General features: G+C 39.1%; 1 protein-coding gene across 8 annotated transcripts in view; it reads right to left on the reverse strand.

Annotated features, from left to right (window-relative positions):
• The window catches only part of LOC140209923 (neuron navigator 1-like), a 672,220-nt gene that overhangs the window by 113,094 nt on the left and 533,101 nt on the right, over positions 1–26,025 (reverse strand). For all 8 annotated transcript variants that reach the window (XM_072278589.1, XM_072278590.1, XM_072278591.1 and 5 more), the window contains 4 exons: positions 23,896–24,598; positions 15,959–16,393; positions 6,040–6,081; positions 292–416 (listed from right to left, as the gene is read on the reverse strand). In XM_072278589.1, the coding sequence (XP_072134690.1) occupies positions 292–416; positions 6,040–6,081; positions 15,959–16,393; positions 23,896–24,598 (1,305 nt within the window). The remainder of the gene's footprint in view (positions 1–291; positions 417–6,039; positions 6,082–15,958; positions 16,394–23,895; positions 24,599–26,025) is intronic.

Here is a 26,025-nt window from a genome sequence, read left to right on the forward strand (position 1 = left end):
ACACTCAACTAATAAAAATGTTTACATGACCATTCTTCATATGGTCAACAGATCTCTTCACTACTTTATAAAGCATTTTTTCAATGTGGAAACTAACTTCAAACTATTCAATAAAACATATATTTTGTGTGGGCTTTACACTATAACACCCAAAAATAAAATTAGTCATTTTAATACATATTATAGTCAGAAGCTGCAAGACAAAATACTATTTTTTAATAAAATGAAAGAGATAAAATGCAATTGGAAATATTTTGTTCATAATTTAGTTGACAATGAAACATCACTAACCTAAATTTGACAATGGGACGGAAGAAGGAGAAGAAAGTAATTGGCTATCTGTGTCTACAGAGCTGGCAGTAGGACGTGTATGAAGCCATTCCTTCGTGTCTTCTTGCTGTGAGCTTGTTCCATATCTGTAAATGAAGTGAAGCCAGATACATATAAATTATCATTCACTTGGCTAATGGAAGAATCAGGTTAATAATGTAGAAGGTAATGGAGTAAAAATACAAATTAATATTTTATGCTATGGATAGTTTATGTTGCTTGCTGGTGTTAGCTCGATAACTTATTCAAGCTAACTTTTAGCACTGCACATATTTAGTATTTATTGGTATATAGTACTGTGATCTTGATAATATTACAAATAAAATATGGGATTGAAGAAAAAGTGCATTTCTACAGAGGCCATGCTTTAGCTGTTTGCCAACTGTTCTGCATAGGTTTCTGAACACTTCCACTTTAATCTGATTGACTGCTTTTGTAACTAAAGAGGATTAAGTGCGTTTAAACCAGAGAAGTAGCAAACAGTCAATCTATTTCTCATCCTTTACAGTTGGAACAAAGAGAAAACTTTCTCAGCCAAAGAAACCAAGTCTGCTTTAAAATAAGACTAAAGCACAAGACATTCATTGTTGAAGTTTGATCTGGGCTAAAACACGTTTCCATCAAGACTGTCATGCAAACTAGTTTGTGTATTTGCTTGCGCTTGGGGAAAATTTTCATCCATGTGCTGAACCCAAGATAAAAATCTAGTCTTTAAGTGAAATATAACACTTTTGACTACAAGGGCCAATTGAAGCTTGGATAGTTGTGTTAGTTTAAACTCACAATAAATTGATATATTCAAAATAAAAATAATGTTACGAAGCCTTTTATCTGGTTTTCTGCCAACATGTTGAAAGTACACTACAGGTTATAACTCTCTTGCCTAGCACCTCTGAGACTTGATTGGTGCCAGATCACAGAAAATACCAAACCAGATTAAAATTGCCCCCACCCCCAAGCATAACTGTTCTTTTTCGTTATAAATATCCCCCAAGTTACATAAGGGTTTTGAGATCTGTCTATAACCCAAAGTTTCCATAAACTTCCACAAACAGAGATTGCAAAGGTAGGTTAATCTCTACCTAATTAACCTACAGATAGCACTGAGTTTAGTACGGAAATGAACTAAAATGTGCACTAACCTACAGGAAAATGAGCTACAGGGGGCTCCAAAATGGTTAAACTTGCTAACAAGTTGCTTAAGGCTTTATAAAATAAGATAGGCATCCAGGAAAGATCTAGGTTGTGCACAGCTATTATGTAAACACTACTCAAGCACAATGGCATGGATTAAATGAGCTGCTATAAATCACAAATATTCTGACAGTCTTAGATTTAAAAATAGGATCTGGGGCAATGAAGGCAAAAAACACATCAGCTTTGTTCAAAGAGGAAAATTAGACTATATTGGGTAACAATATTCCAGCTAGCCCTGGGATATTTAGCTCAGGGTTAAAATTTTTTAAAAAATCAGACATGCATCTAATTGAAGCAAAAACAACAATTACTTTATCTTAGAATAAAATGGTCATTTAAACTAAATGCCAATTGGGAAGGAAAATGAAAACTGGCAACATAATTCTTTGAGAAGGTTCTTCAAAATGAATAAAATGTTTGTGTAAATCCATTAGATTACAAGTGCAGATTAGTAAGGCCAAGAAATAAAAGCATTGCAAGCTTTAAAAGTAGGATTTAAGGAACTAAAATATGAAAAATTATTGTTGTCTCAAGCTAAAGGAGACAGCAGAATATTACATCTTCCTGAAGCAAGGATATCAAAACCTCAGAACCTATGTGGCAATCAGCAGGATACCAATAAAGAAGCAATGAAAGGGGACTTGGAGTTGCCAGAACTATTTGGAAGTGCTACTAAGAACTTAAGAGTTAAACAGAAAAACAGAAATGTTTTGAATTACGAAATTGCATTATTGGGAAGAGACCACTTCCTGTGATTGGGGTTATAGTCATGTAGGGACATTCATTTGAAATTTTTATTAAGAGGATCTAGGTTAGCAGAAATTTATTTGTTCAAAGTTGTTACAGCAGGGAATATTTTGCTGTTGGAAATAGCTGATATTATGAAAACTTTACCTTTAGAAGAAATATTATGTGCATAAGCAAAAGAAGGTACAAGGTCATGGGGACAGAATGGTTTTGGGTTTAGATCGGAGTGGAAAAAAGTCAGTTCCGGAATGTTGAGTTATCCGACCTCCTTTTGGGCTGCAAACCTCAATGCTTAAAACGTCCTTAAACTGACATTAAAAGGTTCATTTTTTACTGTTATTGATTCTATCTCAGTTACACGTTAAAAAGATTTCTTTCATAATAGTAATAAATTTTTGCAATGGTCTCCTGATACTACTTAATTTAAAACAATCACTCATGTCAGGTTTTAAATATATCATTTAAAAATCCCCATATATAGCAGAACTTTTTAATGAAACTTTGGGAGTGAATTTTAATTGAAGGCATTCAGTTAAATGTACATGCAGAGTGTAATTGAAGGTAGCCAGTTAAATGGACATGCAGAGTATAATTGAAGGTATCCAGTTAAATGTACGTGCAGAGTGTGCAACCATAAATTTGTTCCAGTTCCTCCATGTGCACAAACACACAGGAAAGCCACAGGGCATGCATCATCACCTCAACTGGCATATAACTTATGACTTACTGTATCTGAGCAATGTGATCTTACATCATACAACATAGAAGCAACACAGCCCAGTGCTGTAGGAAAGCTTATGCAGAGATGAAACATAACCTTCAGTAGCTTTTCCCACCAAGGCTTAAAACTACCTCGATCTATCTTGAAGCAGGATGCAAGTTCATCTTCTCCCAACTTATGATTCCCTCAATGGCCCCAAACCCTAGCCACAAAGAGTCTTCACACTCTCCCTCTTTCTCTTCTCCATCTCCCCATTGGGGTTATGTTTGAACTTTTCACCTTCTCTATCCTTCCAGATACTCTTTAAGATCTTCCCCATGACCTCTCGCGTTCTGATCTCTTAATTTGCATCACTACTATTTCCTACAAATTTACTGAATCGTCGTCCATGTTCTTTCTGATCTTCTCCCATTGGCCGTCATCCCTCAATAAATTATGATCCTCTTTCTCCTCCCCATCAACTATAACAATCTTCCTTAATGTTTCTCTTCCTCTCCCCATTGTCACTGTCACATCCAACACCATGGACTTCATCTCATTCCTCAGGCCTTAGCCCCACCCACAAATCAATCTCCATCTCCGTATCCCCTTCCCAGTATCAACATCTCTAAGGATCTATCCTGGGCCCAACATACTGATACAATTACAAAGGCGGCACAACAGCAGCTATTTTTCATTCGGAGTTTGAAGAGATTAGGTTTATCACTAAAGACTTTCCACCGTTCCTCTGTAAGGTCAGATGCATTATGTTGATCTGATTATTTTCCAAGATCTACCGAAATTTACTTAAAAATGGAATCTATCATGTCAATTGAAATGGTAGTGACAGTCAATAATACTCCAAAAAACCCACCCAAAAATTCTTCCAGCTGTATTATTATGGCATTGCTAGGTTTCTATCCGCTATGTGATCATAGCAAATTTTTAATAAATGCAAAATCAGAGATTGACTGCAGGAATGACAGAGTCTGCAAGGTTTCTTTGGGATACTCTGCAAATCTGACATCCTTAAGCACAGTAGGCCACTCACATGGTTGGAGTCCTTCACAGCACATCTGAGGCTGCTTCAGGATTAATTCAAGGGGATCAGTTTGGGCAGCTACCAGCAGGTAGGGTCTGATGCTGAAGAAGCAGTTTCAAGTGGATGCCCTTCACATCAACTCAAACCAACATAATGCATCTGACCACACAGACAAAAAATATCGTTTGTTAATGAAGTAGTCATAAACACAGCATTATTTTAATGGTTTGCATAAACTGACAATTATATTTTATGAATGGAATTCCTACTTAGTTCCAGTCAGAGATAATTATAAGCAGGTTTTAGTATACAAAGAGAGTGAGCAGGTCTGCAAGAGTCAGAGAATGAGCCAGAAAGAGAGAGAGAGAGAGATCATTTCTAACATGGAGTTAATATAATTCTTGATGTTCATTGATTATAATTTTAAGAACCTTTTCATTAGTTTTGTCTCTTGTTGTAGAACAAAATCAAGGATGACAGTCACCCCAAGACATTAACTCACTGTTTACCTAATAGCCTTCATAAGGAATATTGCTTATAGTTCATCATGAAACAACTGATTTATTTCTATGTCAAAAGATGGGGCCTGCTGGTGTGATCAATAGCTGAGAACATCCAACGTAGTTGGAATAGACAGCCCAGATTCAGCTCCTGCTTGTGGTCCCCATTGGGCTGCACTTACTTTCTCTGGATGAGGAAGACTAGCTGTGTTGACCTACCACGCCTAGGATTTGTGCAGACTCCAAGAGACAAGCAGGGTTCATGCAGTCTGTCCTGAGCCATGCTCCAGAACCTCCTGACACTTACTGGTGGCTAATGATCTTTAAAATATTGTAGATGCCTCTCACAAAAACATTCAAACACTATTCAAATAGATGCAACTAATTTTAAAAAAATCAGAAACATGTAATTAAAACACATTAAGTTACTAAGAGGTAATTAAAAAATATATATTGACATAAAGCAAAATGACTTGAAGACTTCTTTCAAATGAAAGGGACTACTGTTTCAATGCCAGCCAGACTTGGCATAAAGTTGAGGGGCCAGCTGCAAACTACTTCTGCATCCCGTGTTTAATGAGTCACTGCTCCACCGCTGAGCTCAGGGAGAGCTGTTTGTGCAGGATGTCCAAATGCTCTGACTCAAACAATGTCAAAGGGTGAACTTGGACTTTCTTACCCCAGAATGCTCAGTCCATGAGTATTCTCAAAACTGGCATAATGATCTTTCAGCAAAGGGGATTGGGGTATTGCATTGGGTTAGAATTTGAAATGAAAGGTCAGCTGTGATCTTTCCCCGTGGATTGTAAATGGAAGGAAGATTTTCACTGGTGACTTCATAAAACCAGGATGTGAGAGGACTAAAGTCTGTGGCATGGTTTTGGCTTGGACTAGATGGGCCAAAGGGCCTGATTCTGAGCTGTACTTCTCCGTGACTCTCCAGTGAATTGTGCTGCTGTCACACAGTGCCAGTGATCCAGGTCCTAATCTGCAGCATTGTCCGTTTGGAGTCTGGATTTTCTCCAGGTCCTTTGGTTTTCACATTCCCTGAAGATGTGCAGGTTGACAGGTTAGTTGTCCCACTATAGATTGCCTCTGTAGTGTGTAGATGAGTGTTAGAATCTGGGGGAGGCTAATGGGAAGATGGGGGGCATAAATTGGGATCAGTGTCGTATTAGCACAAGTGGGTGATTGATAGTCAATGCAGACCCAGTTGGGCAAAGTGTTATTTTGCTTGCTGTATGAAGATGTTTCTTTTCCCCTCAAAAAAGTGTCATACCTGTCATTTAATTTGTCTAGATAATCATATGGATTCTTTATATTTTGTTTATTGATGTGAGGTGATAGAATGATGGCATGTGAAATAATGGACCACCAATAACCCGTGGTCAAAATGGTTAAGGGGATGGGAGTTGCAGCTTAATTCCTTTATATTGCAGCTTTGTACTTTATTTTATGAAGACTGTCTGGAATGTAGAATTTGACATCAAAAGATCAATCAAGCTACATCGTAAGGTTGTTACCTGAGTCCTTTTTTCGGCAGAGTATTTCTGTCACGTTGTGCACTATAAAATAAACAGGGAACACTGATACAACATCATACACAACAACAGACAAAACAACACAAACATGGAATTACTAATAAACCACGCAAAGGAATAAAAAAAACAGATGCATTTAATTTGATGAGAGTAATTTCAATGGATGATGAGGCTAAACTTACACTCACACCAAAATTGCTCCAGATTTTGAATCACTGGTGTTATTGCTTGTTCCTTTGGTTTCCTGATTGAGTGATTGTCCTGAGACACAGGTTTAGACATTAATACTACCCTCAGTATTATCCTTAAGCCAGCTGTTTGAACAAGCTTTAAACCAAGACGAGAATGATTTTATTTTGCTTTCCTCTCTCTGGAAAACTTTTTTTCATCGAGATAGCTTTTGTTATGAAACACTGCAGGCAAAATCTGCATCCATCATACAATTGGAGCATCTGTACTTCATAACTCATATTTGATTGAATTTGAATGATCTTATATTTTAAAAACTTCTCAAACATTGAATTAAAACTATTTGGATTCTTTTGCAGAAAACATATGTATTTTGTTTTAAAAAAAAAGAGTAATTTCAAAATAACATCAAAGAACTGTTGGATCACATTCCTGGATACTTATTGTCTTGATGCTTCAAATTCAACACTGTATTTCTGTACAAAAATTGTTTCACAAAAGAATGCACTGTTTAAGAAATCTGAACTTGTATTCATAATTTATTCCACTCTCAGCAGTTAGTGGTTTCTTGTGAAAGATACCAACAAAGCAACTACTGTGTATTATGCTTAAGAACACATGACAATTTCAATCACTAAATGAATGCCAGTAACAATAAAATATGTTGTTATTTTATCCAGCATCATGTTAAACATCAAATATATTTAATTATTTTCCTGTTCCAACTACTCAGCTCAGTCTACTTTAACGAAAACACAATATGAGGTAATGATTGAGAAACCAGGCTTAGAAACCTCTGACAAAGTGGAAAAAAACTGCTTTCTTGTTCAAAATTTTCACAAAATCTGATTTTAACAACTAATTATTTATATTGCCCTAACCATAAAAGAAGGCTCTACTGTATTTAAATTAGGAACACGAGGAATAAATGTTCAATGGAGATGCAGGCAGTTAGTAGGGGGCCACCTAAAAGCATGGCAGCAGAACAGAATTAGATGGGACGAAGGAAGCAGAAGGAAAGATGCACCAGGATGCCATCAAAATTGGGATGAAGGGAAAGCCAATTGCTAAGATACCTAAAATCAAGAAAACATTAAGGAAGCAACATTTATAAGACTCCCCTATACCACTACAAGCCTACAAAATATTCCATGACATCAATTTTTGGAAGAATTTTGTAAGTTGAGAACAACTCAGTTACTATAAAATATTGTGAACTAAGTGCAGGGTACTGAGAATGATTTTCTACCCCTCTCTCCATGAATTTCTTGAACTTTTCAGAACCAAACCATTAGAGCAAGCATTTCATCATCTGCCTAATCTCTCTCCTCCTGGCACAAAATAAATACCTTTATTAATCAGTAACTTGAGAGAGTGATCAAAAAAAGTTGCAACCATGCTTACTTTTTCCCTTCTTGTGTGAAGTTTAAAAGTTGCACATTTCTGAAATTGTTTAACTTTGAGGAGTTAAGCATAGACTTTTACAGCACTTTTCAAAAGGATTGTCCTTTATCCAACGCTCCTTTATTTGGATTTCAACCAGGCTTTGGGGTGTTTTTTCTATATTTAAAATGCAAAATCTGGTTTACAACAAAATATAGATTGCAGAAGTAAAACAATAACTGACAACATTGCCATGCACACTGGCAGCATTCTGCATTTACTAGATACGTCCATTTTTGTTATCTAGATTATTTACCAACAACTTGATGTGCAAGCATAATTAGAAACTCTGCTTTTCCATCATAAGCTATCAATGGAAAGATTTCAGAAATTCTCAACTTTTCTTTTCCAAAGTTTCGTAGTGTATAACTTCAGTTACTGAAAATATGCTGAGCTAGTTGAAATGCTGTCTCTGTAACAGGGACTAACAAAAAAAACTATAGTTAAAGTAGATCATTGCCTAAGAGAATGTCTTTTCAAAGACGTTACAACATTAAATCAGGGAAAGTACAATTTAATTCACAGTACCCAAATGCAAGATATTGTTGATGCTGGAAATCTGGAATAAAACAAATTCTGTTGGAATCACTCAATAGGTAAGAAACATTTGTGGAGAGAGAAAACAACTTACTGGTAGTGGTATTTGACTTTTCAAAAATAATGAAAAATCCACAAATTGTTTCTCATTCCAGAGATTGCCTGACCTGCCAAGTGATGACATTTTCTCTTTTCGTTAATTAATGCTCTTCTGTAGGCATCAGAAACATACTCCAGTTGCCACTATGATGCACAAACTTCTTTCCATTAAGTGTATTGGAAAACAAAATATGCATCATTTGCTATGAAATACTGCTTACTAAGTGTTTACTACGCATTATTGATTTACTGGGTATACATTGTATTTTCTACGGTATTTACTATGCAACCATTGACTTATTAGCTAGAATGTAACCTATGTACTTTTGACTCATTAGAATGTAACCAAGTAAAAAGATAATGGTGGCAGATAGGATAATGAAACATGCGACAGTACGTTAATGAAAGGCTAACTAAGAGATAACTGTGGCCAGGGATGAGAAAACATGTGGCCCAAAATGTAAACCAGGACATGATTAAATTAAGGGGTAAAAATAATAGTGGCAAGTCAGGAACTGGCATATTGATGATATGCAACTGCAGACTGATTGGATATGCTAATTCAGCTGAGCCAGAAGAATGCTATAAAAAATGCTATGTACAAAGATCGGCGGGCAATCAGCAACTAGCTCACTGACTGTCTCAACTTTGATTTGCAAATTACAGTTTAAAACTTCTTGAAGAATCCTCTGTGCCTCCTGATCATTTGTGAAACGCAAGAAACCACGACAAGTGAAGCCAATATCTGAATTGTGAACTGCTCTCGCCTCCTCCAAGTGACAAGAAACCTTGAGGAGCCTCTGCAAGCAACAAAAGCAGTATCCCCAAATGAACAGGTGTTGAAGTCCACATAGATTTGGGGTGTAACTACAAAAAGTGAACCATAAAGAGCAAGAGCCACAGAACTCACTGAGCCAATGTGAGATGCAACAGTCTTGAATTGGCTTTAAACAGCAACCAACGCAGCACACAGACACGTGAGTCATTCCATCTGCAACACTGCATCACTTGGGAACTAACACCGGAAGGAAGTTTGTAAATAGACAGAATGTGGTTTTAAATTTAAACTGTAGTTCAAGGCTCCAGTTAAGTCCTTTTATCTAATCTCCTACATAGCTGATTATTGTGCTTTGCAGCAGTAATGAACACTTTCCTACACTTACCCTCTAAGTGCATCAACTACTTGCAGATCAGTTGATGATTAATTTCTACTGGTTCCTCCAAGGTACGGTGCCTTCTAATGTCCGTTAAAGTTTATGAAGTCTAAAGGGAGTAACATGCCAGCTGCTGAAAGTCATGCTGCCTGGGTTTAAGGCCTCTGCAGAAGTTGGTAGCTTCCAGACACGCGTACATTAGTTGCCTTTCCCACCGAGCAATGACCAAAATAAACTGTTCGAAGAATGAGAAAGAGAATGGATGGTACTAGAAGTGGAAGTATTGGTGAACGTACTGCAAGTGTCTTGGTGATACGTTTATCCTGGCTACACAGTTGGTGGTTTCTGCAGCCCTCAGGATACAGGTGAAAGGCTTGCAGCAGCATAAGTGTGTGAGCAGAAGAATGGTACCCTTTATTTGATTGCTGATGGATGAGCAACAGAGGTGAGGTGTTCTGAACAGCAGCTGAGACTTCTGATACAGCTGTTGGATACGGCAGTTTAAAATACATCAAAAGTGCAAGGTTCAAAGTAAATGTATTATCAAAGTACATATATGTACGTATACAACCCTGAGATCTGGTTTCCTTGCAGGTTTGCTCAGTAAATCCAAGGAACAGAACAGAATCAATGAAAGACATCACCCAATGTGCAAAAGGCAACAAACTGCAAATACAAAAGAAAACAAAAGAAAAAAATACTAATAAATAAATATGCAATAAATATTAAGAACATGAGATGAAGAGTCCTTGAAAGAGAGTTCACAGGTTGTGGGAACAGTTCTGTGTTGGGGGCAAGTGAAGTTGAGTGAGGTTGTCCCAATGGGTTCAGAAGCCTGATGGTTGAGAGGTGATAATGGTTCCAGAATGAGGAAATGGGAACCTCAGACCAGTTAGCCTGCCATCAACAGTAGGAAAAATGCTGGAATGCATTACTAAGGAGATGAGTACAAATTACCTAGAAAATAGTTTTACTTTATTTCTTTATTATTTAGAGATACTGCATGGTAAGGGGCCCTTCTGGTGCATCAAGCCCACCCATCTGAATACGTCCATTTGAACAATTAACCTCCAAACACATATGTCTTTGGAATGAGGGAAAGCACTGGAGAAAAACATGTCGTCACGGAGAGAACACAGGCACCACTGGAATTGAAACCGGTTTGATGGCACTGGTGTTACACTAACCACTACACTACTGTGACATTGTTAAAAACCAGTTAAAGATGAATCTTGTGAAAGAAAATGATATTTGACAAATCAACAACAAACAAAATGCTGGAGGAACCTAGTGGGATAAGTAGTGTCTGTGGAGGGATATTGACAATTGATGTTTCAGGTCAAGACACTTCGACCGGAAACACCTGAGGGCAGACAGACTGTATAAAGAGATGAGGGAAATGGGTGGAGCTGGCAAATTGTAGGTGGATCCAACTGGGCAGAGGTGATAGGCATATGGAGGAGGGAAGCATGGACATAGTAACAGAGGCTGGGAGGAGAGAGGTGGAAGCTGCAAAGGGCCGCAGATGATGGAATCTGATAGGAGAGTAAGGTGGTGCATGGAACTGAGCAAGGGAGGTGAGATGGCAGATGGATTTCTTACGTCCCTTTTACATTTTATCTTTCTACCAGTTTTTGTGCCATCAGCAAAATTAGCAACCATATCTTTGGCTGTGCAAAGGAACTGAGAAGTTGAACAAATAAATGGGTAAAGATCTGGCAGTAGTTTATATAAACTGTAACAACATTGATCCCAGTGGCAAACTGCTTATTAAAAATACCTCCAACCAGAGAAAGATCCAGTTATGCCTGCCGTCTATTTCATGTTGCCCAACAAATATCTATACACAGCAGTGTGTTACTGCCAACACCTACATTGTGCATTAACGTTTGATGCAGCACCTTATCAAATGCATTCTGGAAATCTATGAAATCATGTAGAATAACACACCGGCTCCCTGTTATCCACAACACATGTCACTCCTTCAAAGAATTCCAATAAATTCATCAAACAGGATTTCTCTTCCACAAAACCATGTTCGCTTTGTCAATTACCCTCAGTTTTACGAAACAACCTACCATGGTGTCTTTGAAATAGCTTCCTTTCTCCCCAGTAACAGATGTTCAGCTAAGTGGCCTGTAATTTCCTGCTATCTCTCTTTTTAAATAAAGAAATCACATTTGCTCTTTTGCATTCTAATGGATTTTGCCATGAGTCTACAGAAATCTGAAAAATTAAATCTGTTACATTAACAATCTTATTTGTCACTTTCTGGGGTGAGGTCCATTAGGACTGGGAAACATGTCAATCCACAGATCCAACAATTTCTGCATTACCACTTCCCTGGTAACTGTGGTTTTCCTGAATTCCACAGTCCCTTCCATTTCCTGATCTACAGCTACTTTCACTGTATGCCTATGTGGAGTGATGTAAAGCTCCTATTTAATATCATTCATTGTTTACCAGTCTCAATTTCTACAGAACACCCCGTTTGTCAGCTATTTTATTTTTTATATTAGAACTTTTTCTATCTGTTTAATATCCCTGGCTCACTTTATCTCACACCATTATCTTTCATTCCTTTATTGTATTTTTGATTGGGTTGTTCTTCACGTGTTATATAATCCTCTTAGCTACCACCCACACTTGTGTGATTATGCGAGCTTTTTTTAGTTTGAAACTATTTATTTTTTAAGTTAATAAAAGGTGGTGGGTCCTCCCCTTGGAATCTTTCCTTCTCATTGGAGCATCTCTGCTCTTTGTGTTGTGAATGATTGATCCCTTAAGCTAATTTGCCAGTTCATTTCAACAAGTTCCCTTTCATGCCCTCGATTAAATGTAATGTGCTAGTGATGGGATACAATATTAGGAGAAGCCCAGATAGGATAGATAGAAAAATTTTCCCTTAATAAACCAAATACATAAGGCACAGAAGCAGAATTGGGACACTCAGCCAATCAATTCCACTCTGCCATAAGTCATGGCTGATTTCCTTTCCTTCTTAACCCCATTCTCCTGGATTCTCCCTGAAACCTTTCATACCCTTACTAATCAAGAACCTCTTCACTTCCATTTCAAACATATCCAATGTCTTGATCTCCACAGCTGTCTGTGGCATAAGACCAATGATGTTAGTATATCCTACCTCTAACGGAGGTGACCACAATTAGAACGCATGGAAGGTTAATGTCATCAATTTTTTCATCTCTCAAACTGGATGTGTAATTCAATTATATCAGGATCACTATGGAGTGCTTCTTGATCAAAGTTCTTAGTAAATTTATTATCAAAGCATATATATGTCACCATATATAACCCTGAGTTCATTGTCTTGTGGACATATTCAGTAAATCCAAGAACCATAAGAGAACCAATGAAAGGCTGCAACGAACAGGCCAAACAAACAACCATGTGCAAAACACAACAAACAGGGCAAATACTAAAGTGAAAAAAATAATAATAGGAAGCAATAAAAATTGAGATCACGAGATGAAGAGTCCTTCAAAGTGTGCCCATAGGTTGTGGGAATATTTCAATAATGGGGCGAGTGAAGTTGAGGGAAGTTAACCCCACTGGTTCAAGGGCCTGATGGTTGAAGTATAATAACTGTTCCTGAACCTGGTGGTGTGGGTTCTGAGGCTCCTGTACCTTCTTCCTGATGGCAGCAGTGAGAACAGAGCATGGTCTGGGTAGAGGTGGTCCTTGATGATGGAAGCTGCTTTCCTGTAACAGCGCTCCGTGTAGATATGCTCAATGGTGGGGAGGGCTTTACCTGTGACAGACAGGGTCGTATCCACTACTTTTTGTAGGGGATTTCCTGTTCAAAAGCATTGGTGTATCCATACCAGGCTGTGATGCAATGGGTCAATATACTCTCTACCACACATCTATAGAAGTCTATCAATGTTTTAGATGCCATGTCGAATCTTCACAGACTTCTAAGGAAGTAGAGGCACCACCGTGTTTTCTTCATAATTGAACTTATGTTCTGGGTCAGGACAGATCCTCTGAAAGGATAGCACTGAAGAATTTAAAATTGCTGACCCTTTCCACCTCTAATCCCCCAATGAGGAGTGACTCATTGACCTTCGGTTTCCTCCTCTTCAAGTCAGTAGGCAGCTCCTTGGTCACGTTGACATTGAGTGAGACAATGATGGTGTGGCACCACTCAGCCAGATTTTCAATCTCCCTCCTATATGCTGATTCATCACCACCTTTGATGTGGTCAAAGACAGTGGTGTCATCAACAAACTTAAATATAGCAGTGGAGTTGTACTTAGCCATACGATTGTAAGTGTAGAGCCAGTCTCGTCGCATGATTTCAGATTTAGTGTATAGTCCGTGGCCAATTTCAGAATGTGCTATTCTAAGAAACTATCATGAAAATACACTATATATGTCTTACCCAATGTAGTCATTGTCAGTCAGAAGGCAACTTAAAATATCTCAGAATTATATCTGCATCTTCATGACTAGTTTCCATTACTTTTTCCTTTATACTCTGTCTTACGATGTGGTTATTATAGATGGCCTGGGCACAAGTCCCACAGGAGACTTTCTGCTTTTCTCATCTTCACACCATCTACTTCTACATTCCACTTTCAGGTTAGTTTAATTTCAGTAGGCCTGTCAGAAACTATTGCCACCATAATGCATCTCCCCTTTAAGAAGTACAGACCAGCTTTAAGCTGGGCAGGCTGACTTTAAATAGTGCTTGATACTCAGTCAGTCAGTCAGCGGGTGCCAACCTGAATCCGGGGTTGGCGGCTGTGCACCTCCATCTTCTTCGATCTTGCGACAGATACTCAGTATCTTGAGTTTATTTACTGCATAGCAAGCAGTACTTAAAACAATTGGTGTTCCGCCTGTACTGGGTTGAATGATTTTGAGTTAATTACAGGTTACAATGAATCACGGCCATTTCCTGGGTGTATTTCATTTAGCTCCCAACCTTTCTTAAATGGCCAAATCTCTATTTTCGAAATACTAAGCCATGTTGGCAGATCAGCAGTTACCAGGGTTTCAGGAAGTCTTTACACAGAAAAACTGCACAGCTCAATTACAGCATAATTCTCCAGTCAGTCTTAAATATCTTTATGTGCTTAGAAGTGTGAAAGCATAATTATCACAAGTACATTTAGAATAATAGCTTTATGCTCCCACCAGCAAATTCTGAGTTTTTGAAAATATTGTGACTGAATCCTTGAAAAAAAGAACATTAAAATCTTTCCAGAATGAAAAAGTATATCCCTGCCTCAAATATGATATATGTTAACTCTGAGGAAAGAAACCGAGCACTCTGTTTGTACTAAGTACTTCTGATTGCAATGAACATTAAGATTACAGAGTAGAAGTCTGTAAGTACTTAATAGTCCTTTTACAAATATTTTCTACTTTTAAATATACATCTGTGCTTGTATTTTAATCCCTATTCACTGTTTGGTGAATGCTCTGCTAGTTTTTATGTCAAAGAAATGAGTCAACATCAAGACAATTATATGGCATGAACAGGGTGAGATTGGCAGATGGGTTTTTTAAACATTGTAAGTATGTATACTTTTAACCTGAGTTCACCATTTCCAATTAGCTACATTATATGTAATGAACAAGAGATGTTGTTATGCCTATTATTAGTTGTTTTGTTCTCGAACTTTAATTCCCAAAACCAGTTTGTCTTCAGTCAAATTTTCCATTGAATACACAGTATGATTTTACTTAAAAGGTGTCACAGTAAATAAATAACACAAACCTACTACTGAATCCTTTTTCAAGAATAAGACATCCCTTTGTTAATGAACTATAAATATATGAGTAGTTGCCATTGCACAAGAAACCTTTTCACAGGTTTGTGTATTTTGCTCTCATCAATCTACTTAATTCTTAGTTCTGTAAATAACTTTCCTGTGCAATAAAGACACTTCAGGTAAGTTAATAATAAAGTGGTATTGTTTGGATTGCAAAAAAATTATAAATGGTTCTCAAACGTTATCAAGCTATAAGTAGCAACCAAAGCAGCTTGTGCTGCTGACACTTCACAAATCAGACACTATTGTCATCAGGTGATTTAGGAATTTGGGATCCATTGAGTACAGATGATATAAAGAATGTAGACACTGAAATTGAGAACAAAGATCAATTAATTAAATTATTTGCATGTATTTTCACTTCATTAGCAATGTTCAGAATCAACTGGAAAAATCAGAGCTTATGAATTATCAACAAATGTGTATATAATTACAAAACTTCTCAAATACTTGACCCAATTACTCCACAAACTGTGCCATAATATAGAGTAGGCAACATTATATTATATCATAAATGATTATTAATTGCCAGCAAAAATGATTTTGTGCTGCATGAGGTGAACCTAAATCTGTTAAAGAGGCACTTCAAATAAATTAACATCATTCGTCCAAAATCTTGCACTTTTTCGACCTCCAATCCTATCACATAAAAGTGATAATAAATGAGTCATTTACCTTTCCATCTGTGAGAATCTAGAACCTCCAGTCCATGTGAGTGTGCTATGATCTTCTTCCCTTGAAAGCATGCCACTACTGGAGAATGAACTTGGAACACTCAAAGGAAGATCCAGAGATTCCATGCTGGTGTGGAGGCTACTTAGCTTAGGGTACATTAGGGTTTCCTTATTGTTTGTGAAATTGCTACCTAGACCAAGCCCTTGACTAAAAGTACTGGAATTTACATTAAGGACAGGGGCAGGACTTGGGGTTAAACATGGAGCTAAGCTGATTGTACTTGTCTGGACATCGGGGAGTTTTGTTAAAGGCTCATTGGTAATGCTGCTACTACCAGATGCATGCCCTGAGGTGGAAGAGTCCAAGCTGTTGGAGTTGATTTTGTCGATATTGGCCATTGTAGGTGGCTTGCTGATTCCTTTTGAGCTTATCATCCTGGAATAAAAGAAACAAAAACAAATAACTATTTTACCAATGCAATATTTCCGGGGGCGGGGGGGGGGGGGGAATCACAACTAAATCCAAGGAAATGTAAAATACAGCAGGGCACTTTATTTAAATGATAGAAAATAATCAATAATCAGATAGAAATGTCTGGCACTTCAAAAAACATGTAAAATAAATACAAATCTAGTCTTAGTACCCTAGTTGTTTTTTCAGCTTGAGTGGATTATCATCTTGAAAAGGCATTCCATGTGGGCTTCTGAGTTACTGCTATTGATGAGAAAAAAATCTATCTTCATGGTTCAAGACAAAATATTAAAGGTAAGGTAGTTTTCCTATTGAGTTTTGAAACAAAGATACAACAATTTTTTCCCAAATAGTACCCCATTAACTCAGCTAATCTATTACACTCATACTCGCACACATTGTCCACATTGGCATTTGTAAATGAATATAATCATTGCATTTATTAATGCATTCATTTTCTAAAAAGCAGTTGTATGTGTGTGCATGTCATAAACACAAGAAATTCTGCCGATGCTGGAAATCCACAGTAACATACACAAAATGCTGGGATACTCAGCAGGTCAGGCAGCATACATGGAGAGGAATAAGGAGTTGACATTTCAGACCAAGACCCTTCATCGGGACATTTTATCTCCATAGATGCTGCCTGACCTGCTGAGTATCTCAGCATTTTGTGTGTATTGCCCTGAGTACATTGTAACATCGCAGCTACAATATAAAAGCTATAAAACTCATGACAGAGGCTAAGCTATTTCCATCAGACAGGCTCAGACCATTATGGCTTTGCGCTAGCTGTAAGATCAGGGTTCGATTCCAACCTGTGCCTGTAAGGAGTTTGGATGTTCTCCCCATGACCACACACATATTTCCTCCGGGTGCTCTGGTTTCCTCCCACATTTCAAAGATGTATAGTTAAGGTAAGTAAGTTGTTGGCATGCTATGTTGCCGCCAAAAGTGTGGTGACATTTGTGGGTTGCCTCAGCAGAATCCGCACTAATTTGATATGACACAAATAACACATTTCACTGTATGGTTCAATGTATCTGTAACAAATAAAGTTAATCTTTGTCTTTATTTTTACATCAGATTGTATGAAAATCAATATATTAAGTAATCAGATATCAAATGGCCTCTGCAAACTATCAACATTTACCAATAAACTCTTTAATGTTAGGAGGAAACATAACATAAAAATACCCACATCCTGAGATGACTTGTTTTCAATTTAATATAAGCCACTATTAGAACCTAACAAACTAGGATATATCATGTAGAAGAACTGTAAATCACACTTCAGGGGAAATAATAGCCAGTAAATCCCACTGCAGAATACAATGTTTTGTGTGTCACAATAGAATTTCAGCTAAACAATCATGTTCTTTGTCAGTATGCAATAAATTTCCATCTATTCAATGTACAAAGTTCATATCAATTGAAGCTGCTGTATCCATGTTGTGATGTTGATAGATACACATCTTGAAAATTGTGCTGCATGCATGTGCTTTTGGTCACCCAGATGTAATACAGGATTACTGCAAGCCTGTGAGACAGAGAATGGTCTTTGCTCAGTTCTTGCCTGGGTTGCTGTCGAGAAACTGATGATGCATAATTTTTCTCATATTTCTTCGTTATTATTTCATCTTTACTGACAGATTTATCACCAATTTACCTCCTACCATTCCCTGCAGGACCTCTCCAGTGCCTGAGATCTCTTCCCACCCTTTTCCAAAGATCATCTCCTTGATGCCTCAATTGCCTCTCTGATCTTCTCTCCAACTCCCTCCATAAACAATTCCTTTATCTCCTCTCCAAGGTCCCAAATCTTCCAATCTCCTCCTCCTACCCAATCTGTTATGTCACTGGTGATTCTTTCTCCATCTGTTCCATGTCATTTGATTCTGATACTCACCCCCCCTTGATCCTCTCCCCAAGTCTCTATGATCTTCACAAGTAGGGGTGGGAGAACATGGAGAGAAATAAGCCATATGCAAATCTGGTGTCAATTCATAAGCCGCACAGTTCATGGATGATATACAGTTAATTGAAAATCACTGCAAAGGTTATTTGCCTTTGTTCTTTTTTAAACCAAACCTTGCAATTTAAATGACTATATCCCGATCTACTGACACATTTTGCTCAATAGAATATTTTCAACTTCACGGTCTCAGACCAAGCAGGCGGTTCTCCTTCCTAACCTCAACCAATGCAGTACCTTCTTGACTAATGGAAATTGAAGTGATCTGGCTCAGTCAGTTTGATGATAACTTCTATAATTCCAATTAGCTGAAAGTAATGGCAAACTTAGCAAGCAAAGTGTTACTAGACTTCTGATACAAGACTTTATTCATACAGCCTTAGCCGAGGCACAAAGTAACAAAGAATTCTCCATCCGAAAACAGGTTAGAATTGGGTTCAGAGCACTGAGTTATTGTGGGATTAATCCAGCAGGGTTCCTTTGACCCACGTTGGAACAGCACATTGAGTAACAACATCTGTGATGTCCCATGATGCCTGTCACAGTAGAAACTTACAAATTATGACCAAAAGATATAAGCAAGGAGTGAGGGCCTTCAGAGAAGGAGGGGGACAAAGAAACAATGAAACAAAAACAATCACAACCTCAGAATTAATAAGTGTTATAAATTTAGCATTGCATGTGAAGTTGCTTGTAACTTGTTGCCCGTTAGTAGCTCATGACTAATAAAAATCGATTAGTCCACATTAAGTATTCTACAGCAGCCAGTTTTAAACAAACCTTAGAAAGACTGTATAAATAATAATAAATTATTTTATACATTCTGCACTCAGATGGACATCTGTTGAGAATTGCAGCAGTTCATGGATGGCATGTAATTTAAAGTCACTGCTATGGTGATTTGCCTTGGTTCTGTTCAGAACAAACCGTGCAATTCAAATGACAACTGCCTGATCTACTGGCACAGCACACCATCCTGAAATAATGAGGGGAAAAAATAAATCATACTGGTTTTGACAGAACCTAGATGATTCTGAACTGTGGAAAGGCCACTGAGTGTGTTTAGTCTGCAAGGATATGTGAAGCATATGCCTGTTTTAAAAAATGCAATTCTGAACATTTTTGTCTTGCATATTTATTTATCTATTCTTAGCCAAACATATTTATAATTGATCCCACATTAATTGAATAATAACAATGATACCAATAAAAAACAACTGATTCATGATGAGAACAGAATAATGCATCAAATGGTTGTAAGTATGCCTAATGTTAATTTTCTTCAAGCATTCTTGTTGACACATGGGCATCCATTCCCCACTTGGTATGTTAGTCTAGCTGGAATGAAGACAGAGGGAATGAATACTTAATAAAAAAAAGGTCTAACACAATTTGCAATCTGTGAGGAACATGCTGCTCCAGACCTCCAGATCTTCAGCCCTGTCACAAGTACGGTCAAGAAGCCGAAAATTCAACAGGTAATGTGAAGGTGCCTGCCTTTGATATCAGGGCAAAACGTGATTGACCGTGACAGCAAGTAATATCAAAGTCAACGGGAATCAATGAGGAGCTTTTCACTGGCTGAAGTCAGACTTTATAGAAAGTTAGTTGGCAATCCTGCCGGCCCCAGTACATTCATACAAGCATTCTTCAGCATGACGAGGAACCATCACATCTACAGAGATGAAGTGCTTTGAGAGGTTTGTTATGGCTAGAATCAACTCATGTCATAGCATGGACCTGGACACACTGCACAATAGCACAATAGGTGTACATCGGATGTGATCTCATTGGCTCTTCATGCGGCGTTGGATCATCTAATACGTATGTCAGGCTGCTGTTTATTGACTACAGCTCAATGTTCAATACAATCATTCCTACGGGTCTAATCAAAAAAATCTGGGCTTTTGTAACTGGATCCTTGACTTGTTCACTGGAAGATCACAGTCTGTGTGGATCAGAAACAACATCTTCACCTCATTGACAATCAACACTAGTGCACCTCAAAGATCTGTGCTTAGCCCCCCTGCTCTACTCTCTCAACACCCATGACTTTCTGACTAGGCACAGCTCAAATGCCATCTATAAACTTGCTGGTGGCACAGCCATAGTTGGCAGAATTTCAGATGGTAACGAGAAGGCGCACAGGATCAAGGTATATCAGATCGTTGAGTCACAGCAATCAACCTTGTACTCAATGTCAGTAACACCAAAGGATTGATTGTAGACTTCGAAAAGGGCAAGATGAGGGATCACACACCAGTCCTCACAGAAGGATCAGATGTGGAGAGAGTGAGCAATTTCATGTTCCTGGGTGTCAATATCTCTAAGAATCTATCCTAGGCCCAACATATCGATACAGCTATAAAGAAGGCATGAGAGTGGCTAAATTTCTTACGGAATTTGAGGAGGTATGTCATCAAAAATACTTGCAGATTTCTACAGGTGTACCATGGAGAGCATTCTAACTGGCTGCATCAACGTCTACTGCGTGGAGGTTAATGCACAGGATTGAAATCTCCTGGTGTACATGATGCACAGGATTAATGCACAGGATTCTATCTCCCAGTGTAATTAGTAGACCACATCTTGGCTACTGTTCTGAGGCCTCTATATAACTCCCATCAGGATCTTTTTTACCCTTGCAGTTTCTTATCTCTACCTACAAGGACATTCTACATCTTCTGATCTTGATTGCAATTTTTTTTACCTCTGCCTACCTGCCTGTCCTTTCGATAAAATGTGCATCCTTAAATGTTAAGCTTTGAGCTATGATATTCTTTCAGCCACAACTCAGTGATGCCCACAATGTCATGCCAGCCAATCTGTAACTGCTCTACAAGGCCATCTACCTTATTCTATATACTGCGTGCATTCAATTATAACACCTTTAGTCTTGTATTCATCATTCTTTTTGATTTTGTCCCCCCGCCACACTGCAACTCATCCTACTGAAAGCAATTCTGCCCCATCATCTGCCTGTCCATAACAGTCTCACTGCACACTGCCCCTACTTGTATAAAACTCCTCCATCCTCAGCCTTATTACTCAGTTTCTCACCCCCCTGTCAAATTAGTTCGAACCCTCTGTCACGGTCCGGTCCGTGAAGTCTGCATTCCGGTTCACGGTCCAGTCCATCGACCTTTGCTCCAGGTTTTCCTGTCTACCCTGTTTCTGTTCTTGTTGAGCACTAATTGAGTCAGCTGATTCTCATTGGGGCTGGTTGCATAAATACCTCCAGAGACCAGGGCGTGGCAGCTGGATTGTTCTTGTCCTTACTCCTTGTATCCCTTCCCCTGCCTTCCGTTTCCTCGCCTGAAGCCTTGCCTTGTCTTGCCAGTAAATCTCGCCTAGCCTGAAGTTCTTGTCTTGCCTTGCATTGCCTGAAGCCTTGCCTTGTCTTGCTGGTAACTCTCTCCTCGTCTCGTCTGAAGTCTTGTCTTGGCGCCATCCTGAACCTAGCTCCCTTCCTGTCCCTTGCCTTCGTTGGGTAAGTCAGGCCAGATTGCCGTTTCCCTGCAGTGGGTTCTGTCCCTTGCCGCCGTCAGGTAAGGCAGGCCAGATTGCTGTTACCCTGTGGTGGGTTTTGTCCCTTCCTGTCCCTTGCCTCCGTCGGGTAAGTCAGGCCAGATTGCCGTTACCCTGCTGTTACCCTGTGGTTGGTTCTGTCCCTTCCTGTCCCTCGCCTCTGTCGGGTGGAGATCCACGCCCTGCCCAGGAGGAGCTTCAAGACCCCAAGCCTTGATCCTCACCCCAAGCCTCGCCTCAAGTCTCTGGTCTTGAGTCTCACCTCAAGTCTCTGGTCTCGAGCCTCACCTTAAGTCTCTGGTCTCCAGCCTCACCTCAAGTCTGAAGACTCCAGCCTCATCCTGCCTGCCAGCCAAGTCATGTCCTTGCCTAGTTCTGGGATCCGAGCCAGAGGCAAGACCCAGGTTCTGGGTCCTTGGCCAGTCTCTGGCTCGGAGTCCAAGCCGGGGCTCCTAGCTCTCTTGTCCAGTCCTGTTCTGGGTTCCCGGTTTTCGTGTCCATGTGCTAGCCCTCACCCTGTATCTTAGTCCTGTCCCTAGCACTTCAGTGTCTGTGTCTTGCACTCCTTATGACACCCTCCCAACAGTTCTAGTGAACCTCTGGGCAAAAGCATTGGTTCCTCTCAGGTTCTGATGTAATCCGTCCCTTTTGTACAGGTCATAACTTCCCCAGGAGAGATCTTAAAGATCTAGAAATCTGAAACCCTACCTCCTGCACCAGTTCCTCAGCCACGCATTCATCTGCCAAATCATTCTATTCCTACCCTCACTGGCATGTAACACAGGCAGCAATCCAGAGATTACTACCCAGGAGGTCCTGCTTTTCAGCCTTCTACCTCGCTTCCTAAGACCTCTTTTAAGGACCTCCTCCTTTCAATAAAGCTTCAGTAATTCTATATCCTTCGAATTTTAGTAGCGTTGGATGAGCAGACTTTCTGAGGTATTGAATGTCAATTCTAACAATATGGAAACACATGCGTATTTCAGTTTTTTCGCATGTTATACAGCGGTGCAATAAATTATCTAGTAAACTCAGTGAGGAGGAGAAGCAGGAAATATACAAGCACTCGGGACCATGGCTCCAGCTAGAAAACCACCCACATTCTTTACCTTGTACCTCTCGTGTTTTGAACCCCTACCTGAGGCCTGGTTGCATATAGCACAGACCCCAGACCCCAGACCCAGCTGCTCTCTGGAACTCCAACTTCCGGCCACAAGCACAATCATACGCATTTCTGAACAAATGGACACTGCATTATTAGTTTACTACTTCAATTATTAAAAATTAAAATAAGAATGATCTTACCAATTAAATTATTTAACTGAATAGCTATTTACAAAATGTAAAGTCTCTAATACCATGTTCACTTGCCAATAATTCTTTTAATTTAAATTAATGCAGTTGCTGTCCCTGTGGCTGGTCTAAACTGGGGCCAATTCAGCAGACAAGTTTTAATGAGAAAGTGCTGCAAAGCATTTCCAGTGAAGCACTATCTGTCAATTAGTACGACATGGCCCACTGTCAGTGATCATGGAGAAATATCTATTAGCCATATGGAAGTGAGAGGACAACACAGGTGTCTTCAATGATAAAAGCAAGTACCATTAAAAGAAGAACAAAATCATGTCATCCTCAATAAAATCTGTATTTAAATTCCAACCTATAAAAGCTTGAAGCTAAATTATGATGGATACAAGAAAACTAAACTTTAATAAAGAAGAAACAACACAGGTGCCTTCAATGATGAAGATAGACATTAAAATAACAGGATTGTTTTGGCCTCGATCCAATTGGAAATGAAATTCCAGACTGTTAGAATACAAAATAAAATATGATTCATGGCCACTGCACTTTAGCTTTACTATAATAACAATAAAAGATGATTGCATACTAAAATGCGATGAATTAACTACATGATTAAAATCTACTGGATATGTACCACCTGAAAGTTCATGCAACTCACCTCTGAGCTGTTGGAGATGACATCTCTGAGAACTTGGAACTTTGCTGTCGCATTCCTTGCAATTTATTTTGACTTTCAGGGACCGCTGTGGTCTTCGCAGAACTTGCTACAGTTGTACATTCAGTATCTGAAGCCACTGCCTTTGCCTTGGCCTTCTCTTTCTCTCGATCCGTCTGATTTACCGGACCTGAACTTGTACGCCCCAAGCCAATTTTTGAGGGTTCTTTCAGACGTGACACAGGAATGCCTCCTTGCTTGCTGCTGATGAGACTTGGGTCAATGTTGCTACTGACAGGTCTATTTACACCTGCTCTGCCAGTGACGCTGACAGAACTTGACTTGGCTGGACGGGGCAAGCTTCGGTACTGCACTGCTGTCCTTGCACCTGACGACATGAAACCATCATGGTTTTGGGACACGTCAAGGCTGGTTTTCCTGGAGTTTGTTGGTTTAACAGGAATGCCAGTGGATTTGTGAGTTTTCCCCGCCGGTGCAGAGCTTCCACCACCTGTCATTACCGTTGCAGTGCCTGTAGTAGGCTTCTTATAGCCAAAGGAGCCACCAGTAGACGGCCTGGAAATTCCGGATGGAGGTTTTCGTGCTTCTCCAACTCTGTCCCTACTAGCATCAGATGAAGATCTTTGCAAGCTTGTTCCTTTGAGAGCCAACTTTCCTTTGTCTTGGACTTTAGTATCAACTTTACCTGCAAGTACAAAAAAGAATGAAGTTAAGAAATTGTGGCAAAATGATGTTTGTGAATACTATTTTCCAACAAGATTTGATGAATCTCATTAAAATCAATCTAGATATTTTAGTAATCAGGTCATCAAAAAGTAAAGGAATAGAAATATAGCTGCCATCTGAGTCATGTCATCTCCTTGCAGCTACCATTGAGCAGGAGGTACAGCTGCTCAATGGGGGCAAGGTGTAGGCAGAATCAGTCAAACGGTACTTTCTATCTAAGGCCCAATGCTGCGAATATTGGGCCTAGAATTTCTTGTGAGCTTGTAGGCCTTCACTTCATTAACACAAGACACTCCAAATAAACAAGTTGGTGGTGGATTCAGCTCAGTATGTGTTGGCACCAGGGCAGTATGAATATATGGTGGGGTGACGGTGCTTTGCAGGGGAAGGTGGTCCACAAAGGATAGTGAGAGAGAACGACGTTTCAGTACATTACCATGGCAGGATAAGGTCTGGGTTCAAAGATCTGTGGGATATTGAATGATGAAACATGCTTGAAGGGTCTCATACTGATATATTTTTCACTAAACATCAACTCTATCTTACTTTCTGGTACTTTGTAATCTCTAAGTGTGTACCTCTTTTCTTCTATTGCCCATTGTGCATATGTCACTGTACTGTTATGACGTACCAATGCACCAAACAGGTCTTCTCTGCAGGCACATTCATCTTCAATAAGCATCAACGTGTATTTTCTGGGCATATCCACTGTCAGCATCAGAATAACTGGCAACATGCTGGACCCTGATGCAATTATCCACCAAAGTCATAAATAAGGTAGGTTTGTTCCACTGTGACTCAAAACTTTCACTTTTACACCCAGCAGGTAAACCAATTTATTTCTCCATGGGCAGATGGTAATAACATGGAAAAAGTCAGGATTGCTGCCATTAAACTGGAAACTGGCAGCAACTTTGGGATTACTGTGCCGGTCAAGTTTAGAGCAGGAATGTCAACAGTCCAGTCTGAGCCTCTACTGTTTGAGAGTTAATTCAATAGACTGAAGAGAAATTCCTCAAATACTTCTGAATGGAGGTGTCTGGAAATTAAATCCATTTAAACACATTTTAATATGTAATTTGAAAAGTAATTCCTTTGCACCTTTTAAGATTGCATTAGCAATCCATTCTAACTCAATAAAAAAACAACGGGAAATTGGCCTGATGCAAGATTCACCTCACCAGCTCTGATATTTGTCCATTGTCAGGTACACATCAAATGAGATCATCCAGAGTGCAAGACTAATTTCTGTGTTTAATAGCAGAAATTAGCTGTCAAAACTGTTGACCTCTGTCCTGTGTTTGAACCTCATAGTAAAACAAGCAGCAAGCAAGAAATATTGGCCGAGTGACGTGAATTAACTGGGGGATATTAGCACTTTGTCCA

The sequence above is a fragment of the Mobula birostris genome, chromosome 14, assembly GCF_030028105.1.
Source record: "Mobula birostris isolate sMobBir1 chromosome 14, sMobBir1.hap1, whole genome shotgun sequence".
Lineage (NCBI taxonomy): Eukaryota > Metazoa > Chordata > Chondrichthyes > Myliobatiformes > Myliobatidae > Mobula > Mobula birostris.